Source organism: Brienomyrus brachyistius, chromosome 12, assembly GCF_023856365.1.
Source record: "Brienomyrus brachyistius isolate T26 chromosome 12, BBRACH_0.4, whole genome shotgun sequence".
Lineage (NCBI taxonomy): Eukaryota > Metazoa > Chordata > Actinopteri > Osteoglossiformes > Mormyridae > Brienomyrus > Brienomyrus brachyistius.
This window is the reverse complement of record NC_064544.1, coordinates 16,040,271-16,055,234: the sequence shown is the minus strand read 5'-3', so window position 1 is coordinate 16,055,234 and position 14,964 is coordinate 16,040,271. Positions and strand designations below refer to the sequence as shown.

General features: G+C 40.2%; 1 protein-coding gene across 1 annotated transcript; it reads left to right on the top strand.

Moving 5' to 3' along the window:
* Nucleotides 1-7,110: 7,110 nt before the first annotated feature.
* On the top strand, nucleotides 7,111-13,568 carry zgc:92594 (uncharacterized protein LOC436996 homolog). Its single transcript, XM_048970126.1, has 7 exons — nucleotides 7,111-7,250; nucleotides 8,058-8,695; nucleotides 9,860-9,955; nucleotides 10,129-10,362; nucleotides 10,553-10,575; nucleotides 11,087-11,232; nucleotides 12,866-13,568. Exons 2-7 carry the CDS (start codon nucleotides 8,111-8,113, stop codon nucleotides 13,060-13,062), a joined length of 1,281 nt encoding a protein of 426 aa, XP_048826083.1. The 5' UTR covers nucleotides 7,111-7,250; nucleotides 8,058-8,110; the 3' UTR covers nucleotides 13,063-13,568.
* The last annotated feature ends 1,396 nt before the right edge of the window (nucleotides 13,569-14,964 follow it).

The window sequence follows — 14,964 nt, the reverse complement described above, 5'->3', positions numbered from 1 at the left end:
GTAGAAGGCATGACTTAAAATGCCAATGAACAACAGGCGTGGTTTGTTTAGAGCCACACTGGGGAGAAAACAGGAGTATTAGGCAAGTAGAGGGGGCTGAGCATGATATAAACATACATAGATATACCTATATGCATATATACAGTACGTATTTAATGCATTATTTTACATGACACAGAAAACACCATTAGTTCCCTGACTGACACTTTTCCCTCAACATATGCAATGAAAGGTGAGCGTCTGACAACGTATAACATTTTTTTGAGATATGAACAGGTAACCTGGGGGGGAGACAGATTTCCATTCCCTCAGGATTACTCTTTCTGCTACAGCCATATCAAACATGAGGGCTTGCTGTAGTCAAAGACTGGGTGGATTTGTATTTATCACAAGTAGCAGAGAGAGAGGAAGAATTCTATTCAATTTTGTTTTGGAAAAGTGAATGATATTTCAAATGTTTATTGGGGAGGTAATTCAAAAGTTATTGAAATTTTTTTTTTAAAAAGTATTAAATTTATCTAACTGATGAATGTGTGTCTCAGTGTATGTGTATCCATTAATCTTCGAACTTTCTTGGTTTGGGGTTGTTGGTAGAGTTTTCATCTTACCATTCTGCTCCTAATTACCTGATCTTGGTAAATAACATTAACTGGAATGAAGCTGCGAATTACTGCAAAACAGACAGAAGTGCCAAAATAGTTTAAATTCAGCGTCAAATATAATGGTGCAATATCACAAAAATGAATTTAATAAAAATAATACAGATAACAGGAAACTTACTGACTCTACCGAGGTAAATTTCTCAGGACAGAATGAATGTTTCTTTAAATTTTGACTGCATTTTATTTGTAAATGATGTGGAATGTAATTTATCAATATTAATGATACACATACAGCTCAGGGCTTTTTGTGTGGGCCAGTCAAGTTCTTCCACACGAAACTCACCAACCATGTCTTAATGGACGCTGCTTTCTGCATTGGGGAACAGTCATGCCGTAACAGAAAAGGGCCTTCTCCAAACTGTTCCCACAAAAGGTTGGAAGAATAGAATTGTCCAAAATGTTTTGGTATACTGATGCATTAAGAGTTCCATTCACCTGAAACTAAGGGGTCTAGCCCAGCTCCTGAAAAACAACCCAATTCCATTATCCCTCCACCACCAAACTTCATTTTTGGCACAATGCTGTCAGGCAGGTAACATTCTCCTGGCATCTGCCAAACCCAAACTTATCCATCAGACTGCCAGACGGAGAAGCGTGATTCGTCACTCCACTGAACATATTTCCACTGCTCCAGAGTAGAGTGGTGTGCTTTATACCACTCCATCCAATGTTTGGCATTGCGCTTGGCGATGTGAGGCCTGCATTCAGCTGAGCGGCCATAGTAGCTCATACCATGAAGCTCCTGGTGCACAGATTTGTGCTGGAGTTAATGGCAGAGGAAGCATGGATCTGTGCAGTTATCGAATCAACAGACCGGTGGTGACTTTTCCACACTTTGCGCCTCAGCATGGGCGACCCTGCTTCAGTGTTTTATATGGTCTGCTACTTCATGGTTGAGTTTCTGTTGTTCGTAAACGCTTCCACTTTGTAATAGTAGTACCGTTGAATATGGAATATCTAGCAAGAAAGAAATTTCATGAACCGACATTGCAAAGGTTGTATCCTATGACAGGAACATGCTTGAATTCACTAAGCTCTTCAGAACAACCCATTCTTTCACAAATGTATGTAAACGTCATGGCGAGGTGCTTGATTTTATATACCTGTGAAGAAACACTTGGATTCAATGATTAAGAGGTGTGTCCCAATACTTTTGCCCATATAATGTAATTGGAGACAATAAGTACTGTAAGGGATCTTGCATTTCCTTTTAGAATTTAATTTGGGTGGAACCGGATGTGTCCAAGTGTGCTGACTTCTTCTGTTGCTCACTTCTTACAGGAAAGAGAACAGTGGTGAGACTGACTGTCAGTACTGATGGAGACATAAAGGATCCTGCATTCAGCAGCCATCTGTTAACGCAGGTCAGTTCAGTTCTCTTGCATCTGTGGAGTTACAGAAATTGCCAATATATGCACAAGGAAATATTCTGTTGTTTTATTATCCAGATTAAGGAGAAACTAATCAGAGCAGGCATGTCAGAAAGCACTATACTACGGTGGAGGACTCAAGGAAATGGCCAAATCTTCAATCCAAAACAGAAAGAGCATTAAAAACAAGGTAAAGGGTTTGCAACATCCAGTTATTCAAGGTATAAGCAAATACATCTTCGGTATTGTTGTGATTATTATACCAATGCATAGCCATCTCTGTAAGAGTATATTGTATTACATTCATCTAGCAGATCTTTTGTCCAAAAAGATGTACAGTGAGGTAGACAATTCATAATGGCTGTGATTACATTATGTCCTGATGTTCCTTTTTCAGGTTTCTGAATTTGGAAGAGACTAGCCCTCAGTGTGTCTGGAACTGCAGAGGAATCTAAGGACCAGAGCAACCGGACATGCATTCATTTTCACACCTCAAAGAAATGTTAACTTTCTGGTGAATTCTGGTGAATGTAAGCTAGGAACATGTGAGCGGTTGCATCAAATTTAATTTATGCTAATCCTAAAACAAATAATTGATAACTGCATTTCAAGCCTACTGCTGTCCTTGGTGTGTTTCAGTTTAATAGACGATAAACATTTAGAGGTGAAAATATTTTCTGCATCATGATTCTAGGGTTGTGGGTTTAACTCCTGCCGCAAGTTCTGTATTTGTGAAGCTTGAATGTTCTCCCGCCATTTACATGGGTCTCCTTTCGATACACAAGTTACCCTCCACAACTGCTGATAATAACATTTAATAACATGCAGCAAATTACAAATTATTGCATAGGTGTGTTGAGTGTTGTGTTCCTACTGCATGTATTCAACCTTAGTGAGGAGTCAATAAAAAGTCTTATATACTATGGGCTCATTAATGCAGCAGGTTGTAAAATTCATAATGACTGTATGGGGGCAGGTGCCAGGAGGACAGACATGCTGTCCAGACACCTGATGAATAGTGGCAAGTGGTGCAGGCATCAGTGGGCAATCCATGGACAGAGCTGATGCTGGAGTGGCAGTGGCCCATTTCAAATTATGGATGTGAAGCTCTGCCAGAATTAATGCAGGCATGTTGTCCTTGTTGATGTGGTGAGCCTGTCTTGGTGGACTTCCTCCTTTCGCCAGGGGTGCAGAGACACGAGGGATCCCATCTCTTGCATTCGTAGGATACTTCAGAGCCACACGAGAGCCTCTCCAAGGGTTAGGGGAAATGCTATGGGCTGGCCAGAGAGAGTGGTTTGACAGGGAAAGCTTCAAAGGCTCTCTGGGGAAGCCACTGGGTTGGTGGAAGAGTCTGGTCATTTTGTCATGTCGTGTCTTGAGACAAACAAAACAGAACCAGTAACAAAACAGGACCACAGAGGGTCTAAAGGGGAACTGGGTGTAACTAAAGGTGGAAAAAGACACAGACCAAACCCAAGGCGATACAGGGCCAAATAAGCAGGGATCACACAGGCTCTGACACTGCAATGTGGGTAATGATATTGACCGGAGTAGGGCTGTTGGGGAGGAGATAGGCAGGTCAGGCATGATGGGCAGGGCATGACAGTTTCCAGTGAGTGTCCAGTGCATGAAACACCATACAAAGAGGACCTATGAATGATTAAAGGTTTTTTTGCAAAGCAGCATTATAATTTGTTTGAGACAGTTATACAATCTGTTAATATCCGTGCGTACAGAATAAACTGAAACTGTGGGGACTGTACAGTAGCAAGAAATGAGACAAGAACAGTGTTAATCCAAGAACTCTACTTTTTAATCCAATCCAAACAACTCCAAAAAACTTCCATTGCAGCCTGAAACATGCAATAACATTCCCAGCATGCACAGCAGCTACAGTGCAGAGAAACGACGCAATCAGGAGAACCACAGCGCAGGACTACCCTCAGTACACCGTGAACTATACATTATCATGAATGGGTGTCGACCTCACATATCTTCCTCAATTCAATAAACCTGTCAAGTTAGTTGGCCAAACCTACTTTGAGACAGTGGAACGGGAAATATTCAGGAAAATTCATCAGGACCATCAGTGAGACCATCAGATCAGTTGGGCCTGTGCCACTCCATGGGCAACTTGCCAGAAGGGAGGCCTAGGCGTGGCTGCAGAGTGATCTAAATCTAGGTAAGCTGGCATGAGGCAGTCCACAGAAATGTACTTAGACCTGCCGACCACAAAGGATTGTTGGGACTGTGGTACAGTGGTTGGAGTAGATCAGGATTGGCTCATGCCAAGCAAACACATACCTGTATTCTGCAGTTTGCAGCCTAATGGAGATGTCAGCCTCTGGCAGATCATGGTGCAAGGTAGGAACAGGAGAGAAAATGCCGAGTTCTATCATAGATTACCGTATGTCTTTGGGTGCTTGCAGACCACGGGACAGTGAATGTGGAGACGGAATCACCTGAGTCACCGAAATCAGTTGTTCAAAAACCATTTCAGGGAAATCCCAAGCCCCCAAGGAAGCCTGTCAATGTAGGAGTTTCCACAAAGACTAGCTTTAAGGGCAGCCTTCATGGTATAGAGAAACAATTCACAAAGACCATTAACCTGTGAATGATAAGCAGCAGTGCAGCTAATGGAAAGATTAGCAGATGATGGTCCACGATCAAAAGACAGATCCAGTGAAATTCCAAAATGGGAATACATATGACACATTATCTGCAGTTAGGGACCCCAAAGGCACCGCCTCTAGCTAACATGTGGTCCTGTCCACCATTCTGAAATTGTGGTGCTGGACTTTCGCCCATTGACAGGTGCAGCATACAAGTTCTGACCCAATCACATTCGACTTTTTTCATGATACAGCATACTAACTTAGCCCCTAGACAATTAAGCTTCAGTCACAGGTGTAATAGGCTGTGAACAATGTCAAAAACTCAACGTATCCAACCAGGAACCACTGGGCATGGCCGTATCATGAATACATCATAGAAACATCCACTAGGTCTGCAAGAGACCTGTTCTGAGGGCCTGGACTTCAGGATCACACCTGTGTTCGACTGACATTCTGCGATAGGCGATACCAGGGTGTACAACACTAACCATGGCACGGGAGAGGCAGTCAGTTATGAGATTGTTTTTTCCTACTACATGTTGGATGTCTGTGGTTAAATAAATGCCAAGTGAAGCTGCCGCTCAGCTGACCATGGTTCAGAAGACAAAAACCATGATTTCCAGGAAGGAACCGGAGTGCCGTATGTGTAGACTTTACACCCATAGTTAGTTACAGGTTCTCGGGAAGTTGCTGAGACCGTATGTCAATAGACTAATACAGCAACCAAGGCTCACGACAAATCCAGGCGCTCGGTCGTTCTGGTGTTCTCGGAACACATCAGTACATGAAGGAAGACTATGACTTAGTGGACAGATGTGGAAAAGCACCCAAATAATAAAGACCAAAAGTTTTCACTGCATTAACCCACATTTATGCAGAAAAAAACGTGTAAATAAATTTCAAATACTTGCAAATATATTGTGCACAAGTATAAGTGACTGAACCATGGGTATTACACAGGTATAATATTATTATTATTATTATTATTATTATTTATTGTTGTTGTTATTATTATTATTATTATTTAACATTAGAACAAATAAAATTGTTATTACAGGACATATGAATTGTTTATGTATGGTCTGTTTTTATATTGTTGACTGCGTTCAGTCTAGTCTTTTCAACAATTTCGCTGGAGAAATATCACACATTTGCACTTTTATTTTAATACAGAAAAAGACATGCGCGAGTAATTGGACCCTTAAAATGACATGAAAAGACAAAGTATAGTAATAATACTCACACAATAAGCACAAATAAACGTGTACAAACAGTTGTATAAACGGCAAACGCAATAAGTGCGTTATTTTAATTATTATATAACATAAATTTTATAATTTACTGTTAAATCATAAATCGGCAATACATGTCTTTATTTTATCCTATTCTTCAGCGTAGCAGCATTTCCGCAGTAAACGCCGGAATAGCTATTCGCAAACCGTCCGTTTGAGTTACCGACCGAGTGTCTGAAAAAGTTCGATTCGTTCAGCTAACAGGTTCTCGGGTATTTGGACTCACAGAGTTAGAGACCGCATCTCCCTTCACTCATATGCCAATCGTGTCTCACGACGTCCAGGTACTCGGCCGTTCGTGTGTTCTCGGCACCAGAAGGAAGTCTACGAACGCAAAAGTGAGGAATGTAAGTGACGAACAAAAGAATGAACGTAAAAGTGATAAGACAATCGCACACAGAACATGAAAAATAAATCCGAAATCGAACAACCAAAGATCAATTTTAAAAATGTTTTTAAATAATTTAAAAAATCTATTCGTTCAGACTTACGAATCGAAAACCGAGTTAAAAAGAACGATTCGTTCGCGAACTATTGAGGACAAACGCGGTCGGTTGCTGGACATATGAAGTTACCTTGTACCAGTGAAGTGGTATTAAAAAAGGATTCGTGTATGGATTAATTATGAAACAACTTGGACCAGTAAAATGATTCAAAATGAACACAAGTAATGGCGACCATTAAATTCTAAAACTGAGAAATGTCAAGTGTAAAGCTGGGATTAACATATAAAAGAACTGATTGATATCGACAATTAAAAATATGTGCATAACAGATCACTTAAATTTTAATACATAATTGTCTACTTACCACTTGTGCAATAATAGATATATAATATCAAGTATTTGGGGACCAACACGGCAGCCTGGTTGCCAGTAACGAAGGACACGAAAAGGCGGAGGGGTGTCATTTGAGGGGGCTTACTGTAAAAACAGTTGATCACGCAAAACTCGCAACAATCTACAAAGAACGCCCCTACCCCGGGTCGGCAAATATTACCGAGAGGGACCCCCTCGTTTCCCCTCGTCTCTTCCACGAGACCCTACATTCATCCGCCCCTGCTGGTGGCTGATTTAAAAAATAAAGTTCGGTCCCGATGTTGGCATGCACTGACAATTGGATTACAGAACTGGCAAAGACAAAAGCGTTCCGTCCTATTCACCGAGAACAATTCAAACTGGAGCGCTCCCTTCTCGTGGTGACGTCACGTCGTTCACCTGCCACATTCCAGATTTGTTCGACCGCTTCCGTATTTCATATTAGTGTAGAAAGACCATGCTGTGAGCAGCCGGACGCGTCTGTATTGCGGTAAATAATTCTTTACTCTTGAACTGTTTCTAATAATTTCGCAGCTCACTTTTTCTGGTCTTTTGATTTTTCCCATATTATCCCGGGGGTGAGATTAATTAAAAATGGTTGCCACAACAATTTTCATTGACTAGGTCATTATAGCGTACTGTTAGTTATATTAGCCTTAGGTATTTGACAATTATTTTTACGAAATATGCGATTTTCTATGGGAAATGTTGCTGAATTCCGGTAATTTGAAAGTGAAAACGAAACGTTAATTTTTTAAATTGAGTGCTGTACTGGATGACAGAATAATGAATTGTGGCGGAAAACCATGTATAAAACTAGGTATTTCCCTGTACCTACTCGCATGTATGCTGACAAACACTAAACTAAACGAAACAAATAAATATCAGAATAATACTAAATGCACTGTTCTTTGCGGCCGAGTTCTGTTACTTTAAATCGCAAACATTGTGTTTTAGAATTGTGTTTAGGTATAAGTAAGTACAGCAAACGGGAACCCTGTAACATGTGACTTGGAGCTTTCCCTTCTGGTCAGCAAGTTTTACCGACAATTTTGTCGAATTGTATGTGTTTGTGTGGGAGTTCCTGAGGGGGAATCAAAGGGTATTTAAGTGGTTCACCCTGTTTGTACAAGGAAGCACCACATGTTATATCCAACTTTCACTTTTACTTTTGAGCCACAAGACCTACTTGTTCGTTTCATGTTGTAGTAAATAATCAACAGCGTGTCATTCCACCTCTGAAGTTTCTTGCCAAATTTGTGGTTATTCTGTACTATAGGTTGTTTCTTTTTTACAGAAAGTCTTTCCACCCCTCAATCTCATCTGTATGTGCCTTGAAGACGACTCAGCATGGCTGGTCCTATTGAGGAGAACATGCTAGAAGAGGAGCTGACATGCCCCGTATGTCTGGAGCTTTTCCAGGAACCCCATCTGCTGCCTTGTGGGCACAATTTTTGTCTTCAATGTGTGAAGAGGCTGAAGAGCAAAGGGAGCGGATCTTTGAAGTGTCCAGAGTGTAGGAAGACCCATAAAAGTAATGTGACACTGCAGAAGAATTATCGGCTGGCCAACATCGCCACAGAATACCGTAAGAGAGGCCAGCCGTCAAGTAGATTGCTAAAGACCACCCCTGTCCACATTGCATGTGACTACTGTTTGGATGAGCAAGCTCCTGCAGTGAAGACCTGCCTGAAGTGTGAGGTGTCCATGTGTGGTGAGCATCTCAAGCCACATCTGGAAAGACCCGCCTTTCGGGAACACCTCTTGGTAAAGCCTTTGGGAGATCTGAAGAAGAGGAGATGCCCGGAACATGATGAGATGTTCCGATACTACTGCCTGGATGATAAAGTGTGCATTTGCAATGCATGCACCATTGAAGGCCAGCATACTGGACACACCATAAAGACCCTGAATAACATCATGAAGGACTTCAAGGTAGGCTGCTTACTGAACGTATCCACCCATGAAGCTGCCCATTTTGTGAAAAGAAAGACCTGGACAGGTTCTAGCATAATGTTCTATTGTTTTTCGTAATAGTCCTTATTATCATCTGCATGTTCCTGTGTGTAGGGTGGTCTGTCAAATTACATGAAATCTAAGCATGTTTCTTGGCATGCCACAGTTGCAGGGGCTAATTTACTAGCCTGTTCATGTTTTTTTAACTGCTAATTCAAAGATTCAGTGATATTGTTACTTGCATTTAGATGTTCTCAACTCTAAAACTATTATTTCTTTAGGGTAATTTATAAGTAGCCAGATGTCATTTCTTTGGCTACTGATAAAACATTGGGCAGTCTGTGGCTCTGGTTATAACTTTGTGCCTAAAATTGTAAGGCTGCTAGTTAACGTACAGGGGCTGACAGCGTGATTCTCAGTTTTGGGTCCTTGAGCAAGGTGGAAAACCCCGAGTTTCCCGCGATGATCTTGCTTTCTCATTCTCACTTGTATGACACTTTGGACAAAAACATGACTATAACCACTTGCTTTGTACTTGACAGGGATGCTAAAGTATACGCAACACATTCAATAATATTTTCATTAGTGGGAAATAAAATGTTAATTTTAGTAAGAAACTGGCTTTTGTAGTTGTGACTGTCAGTAAAGTTTCAGCCAGACTGGGTTTGATATTTGGAGGAAAATTTTTATTTTTTTTAGGTTATACTGCAAATTTAACTAACTCAAAACAGTTCCCGTTGTATACAGTTTATGATCCCAATGTGTTTTCCCATGTTAAGTGAGTTTAGTACATCAAGGGATTAGAAGTCTTGTCTGTGATTGCGCTTGATGACCACTAGGGGGGTGAGGGGCATTCACAATCAATGTTTTGTCTTTCAGGCAGATTTAATTAATCAGAAAATGTATTATTTAAACACCCTGTGTAACACCGATATCACTTCAATTGTTTATATCATCGCACATTCATGGGTTTAATTTTTTATTTATAATTTACTTATTATTTTTGATTATTTTTTAACTCATCATAAGCATTGATATGGTGATATCTACTTGACACACCCAGTTCAATCTGAAATAATAATAATTAAAGATATGGTTGAGAAGAGCATTTCTGTAGCTTATCTCTGTTTGTTAACAAAACAGGCATCCCTGGAGATTCAGCTGCAGAAGGCAAACAGGAAAATAACCAAGACAGAGAGAACCCTGCAGGAGAACCGGAACTACGAGTGTGAACGGCAGGTCAGCAGAGTCACGGGTCAGGCAACGGGTTTTAGCTCCAAGTAGAAATAAGGAGGCTGAGACGTATAGCTGATGTACTTGGCCTCTTAGTGTGCAACAAATGCACTTTATATCAGTTTTTTTCTTGTTTGTGCAGACATCATTAAGTAACGTGTCATGGCTTTTCTGAAAAGACCTTTTTTGAGGAGACTGTGGTACAAGTGGACATGATGGACGGGCACCTCCGAGCCGAGCTGGACGGGTTTATGTCTTTGTTGAAAGAGTGCATTCGCACATCTCTCGGCCTGTCGGAACCGCAAAAGGAGCAAAACCTGAGAAGGATCGTGGAGGACGAAGCAAGACTGCAGGAGGTCCACACGGGAATCGAAGCGCTCCTGAAAGAGAATGACTCATTCTCCTTTGTGCAGGTTAGTCAGGGATCCCCAGTAGTCCCTGCTTTTGTTATCTTTGCCATGTGCCAAAGAATGAAGTAGCACCATTGGTAACTGCAGCAATCAATCTGCAGACTTTAATCTAACAGAGGAAAGATCGTGCTTTTACTTTCCTGCTGACTTATGTTGCAAATTTACAATGAAATTTATTACATTTTTTTTCCAGGAATATGGGTCCAGTGGAAAAAAGTGAGTATGAGAGGGACTAAGGAATATGTTTTGGAGCGTGCATGTGTATGTACATATACAGGGATGCACATGTCTGGTACATAAGGACGCATTCACCTTTAAAAGCGATACATGCAGCAATCGAATGTTATAACAGAGCAAATGCGTACTTATTTTATACGCCTTTGCACTGAAATGACAGGAAATGATCATACATTTTAACCTTTATGCTCATTTGTGGTATAAAGGTTAAAATGCATGATAATTTTTTGTCATGGACAGTGTAAATACCAAAACACGTCCACATTCGCTGTGTTACAACAGTATCGTTTCTAATGGTGAATGCGTACTTGCATATCAGATATCTGCATCCCTGTATTTATATATATACAGTCATCCATGTATGTCTTGTGCCTGTCAGAATCCACAGCTGCACAGTCACAGTATGTGTGTCTTTGTCATTTGCTTATAAATGCTTCTATGTGCGTCTGTGCAACTCGTTGACCGTTCATGCCCTTGTGGCCTTGTAAAGGCTGAAGAAGCTGCTCAAGAAACCACTATGTTCCCTGGACTATGAAAGTGTGGACGTGGAGGGCATGGCTGAAAGCATGGAGTCCAAGCTAAAAGATTTTCAAATTAAGCTCAAGGAACGAGTTTCTAAACTCATCGAATTTGTGGGTGAGTACCATGCTGGCCAAATCACAGTCTAATAGGTTGCTTCTCATGTGAATGAAGTAAAAAAAGGAGAGGTTTGGGAGCTAAACTGGTGTTAAAAAGAAAGCCAGAAAAAAATCGTGTTACCTTTAATGGTGTCTTAGTTAATTTCCACATGTTCTAATGTTAAATTGTTTTTTTTTCCTTACCAAATACACTACCGTTGCCACTGATGACTATTTTTCTATGGATTAGTCTATCTGCTATTTTACCGATTTGGTGATTAATCTAAGCGATTAATTTTCCTCCAAAAAGTCAAATAGACTGTTTAGTTTAAGTTAATTTTATTTTGATAACAACAAACTGTATGTTCTTGCCGGGCTTTTTATGAATATATGAACACTGGCTTTTGGAACTACAGTATATGGACATTATTTTCACCCACAATTCCATAAGCACATTAGTAGTATGCCTAAAATGTTAATGATGCACACCCCAAAATTAGTAATCTGTACAAATTTTGCATATCCTATTGCTTATTAAATTCACTTCAGTTAGTGGAGCACGCCACGGGCAACTGTTTTGGTAAATCATGGAAGGGATAAGCACTGAAGTCAAGAAAGGGAGAGCTCAGCAAAGGGAGAGCTCAGCAAAGGGAGAGCTCAGCAATCACAACATCTTTTAAAATAGGAGATATTGTGTATCAACAAGGTAAAAAGATGTTGGTGGTGTGGTTCTGTTTTTTGCTGATTAAAATCAGATTTATATATATATTTATATATAGATTTATATATATAATATATATATATATATAGTTTTCATTTTTATTTGAATTCACAAATTTTCTTTTATTTAGTGTCCATTTTCATTTCCGTTTTAGTTTACGATTATGTCACTGGTCCTAACAAGCCCATTGCACACGAACACACATTAGAACCATCAATCCACGTAGAATAAGACCAGATTTTAGCAGAAACATTTTCACACTTATTCAAACGAGATTTTAAGGTAGCAAGCAGATAACTTTATGGCTTTAATAATGAGTGTAATTTGCAGCTACAGGAATCTCTGTACTATTGGTAATTTGATACACATAAACAGTCAACACTTACGGTGGTTTTGCTTATTCTGGCCCAGAATAACACCTGTGCATTTCCTCTTCTGGTGTTAGGGTTATTGTTAGGGTTATTGTTAGGGCTATGGTTAGGGTTAGTGCCCCGGTAGTACGCCATTGAACTTTGCACAGTGTAAAACCACCCTTTTGTTTTGTAATTTTAAATAGTCCCACAATTATGTTCTGAGATAAATGAAATCATTTGTTATGATGAATTGAAGCGTTTTAGAAATCATAATGGTATTTTAATTAAAATAATGACTAAAAAATAAATACGTCGATTAAAAATATTGATGTCGACGCATTTTTAGCATCGACGTCATTGGCTACTTCAGCTAATCACGGCAGCCCTAAAATACACATTTACTACCGTACCTAGATAAATAGCTTTAAACATTTCTGTTGACTGCCTAAGACTTTTGCACAGTATTTTATGTGTTATCCAGCTCCTCTGGGGGGACCCCGGATTCAGCGGTAGATAATGGATGGATGGATGGATGGATGGATGGATGGATGGATGGATGTATATGTTATTTTTTCTAGTTACCAAGCATGGTGGAGAGGAACAAGGTGAGGAGGAGGAAGATAGTGGTGATGATGATGACGACGACGACAGTGATGATGATGATGACGAGGACAGTGATGATGATGATGAGGACAGTGATGATGAGGAGGAGGAGGAAGATCAGCAGGATGCTGAGGGGGATGAAGAAGAGGAAGAGGAGGAAGAGGATGAATAAAGGCACTGTGAACTTGTATTTAAAACCAATTAAAACTTCAGTTTAAGATTTCCATCTCTTCCTATAAACAGTATTTGGTTTGTGTTTTTGGTGGGGGGGGGGACATGGCTTCTTGAAGTTTACATCCACTGTACAGAGCCTGAGAAAGGCGCAGCAAAAGCCAAAGAGCACTGCCATCAGTCTCCTCCCCATTCAATAGGAACAACAGTGTTTATGTGGGTGATCCCTGGTGAATTCACTGCCATTTATGTTTTAGTCACATATGCATTTGCAAGTGATTCTATTAATCCAGCCTCGTCTCTTGTCTGGGCGCAGTCATCACAATACCTGCTATTGTGTACAAAGTCAATGCCAGTGTGGATGTTTGAACAAAGTACCATGACTGCAACTGCTGTCCACTGCCAGATTATTCTAGAGAGTTTTGCATATTTTTTTAAAACAAAATTACAGGTGGTTTCTCACCCACACCAGTTTTATGATCAAAAACTTGATTAAAATTAATAAAATATATATATACATTTAATTTTTAAATAATAGGTTCAAAGGATGAGAAACCTCTGAAGAATGTCCTGCACTCTCCTTTTTTCATTATTTTGTCTATCATGATTGTTTGATCGGCCAGTAAAATATACATCTTTAATATCCCATAATCATTGTCCATCATTGCTGTTATGATCATTATGTATAAAATAAATCTTGCACTTTGTTACTGGATATTTATTAAAGCCTTTCCTGGTATTCATGGTAATCTTGCACCACTCAGCACTCAGAATCTGGTTTCTTATGTACCCATAGCTGCACAAATTGGCAATTTCAGTACAATGTAAGTTGCGTTGGGACTGTCACACTCTCTTAAATGACATACAGAAAACAACTGGACACAGGGAGCCATTATTTATGAAGCAGGTTGTTGTGGCTGCACTTCTTAGTTCAAACCATTTTCTTTACTTGGTTAAGTGGGTTATACTGTCTTCTGGAGGAATCTGACTCTTCTTAATTCAGTGTGATCTGGAGTGCAGTTGTGTCACCTTGCACAAAAGCTTGATAAAGGTGCATCACTCAAGACATACATTCTTTTCAGGGCTATAGTCAGCTATGAGGTCACTGAGGTCCGGACCTTGGTCATTTTTTGAGAGCTAAAAATCAACTTTGAAGCTAAATATTCACCTGAATAAAAAATTGGCTTGATTAGGCTAACTAATGTGTCACAGAATTAATTCAAATGAACAGCTTATGAAGGCACCGATATTAATAATGTGTTTGAGAAACCCCACCGCTGCAACCCCAGGTCCCGCACCTCACTCCTTTCCAAACCCTGGCCACAGCCCTGACTCTTTTCTCCAGCTGCTTCCTCACTGTAGGTGTGAACCTAGTGTCATTCTTCTCACCATGATATGACTTCCTGATGCGCTCTCTGTCCCCTGGCTGGAAGGTGGGAGATAATGCGGCATGTTTGTCCTCTGTGTACTGCTTACATTTATGCTGGTGAAGATTTACACGGTCACATATGGTTTGATATTGTCCAGTTTTAGCAGTAGGCACCATATCAAGCTTGGTCCTCATGGGACGTCCACGCAGAAGCTGGGATGGCGTGTGACGTTGCACAATACTGATGCAGTAGTAGAAGGTGAATGTTGCAATTAAATCAACTGGATATAGCCAGGACTCTGCTCTACCATTCTACAGCACAGTTTGATTGTGGGTGATTAGCTTATACAGGGAACCTGAGGCTCAAAACAAACGAACAAATCAGAAAACAAACGAACAAATCAGAAAACACAATGACAACTCAGAAAACAGAATGACAATTCAGAAAACAACTCAGAGAACACGGTAACAACAGTCTGGTCTGAGAGCAAATTGCTGTCCCCACAAGTACACTTTCTCAAAGGACCACATGCA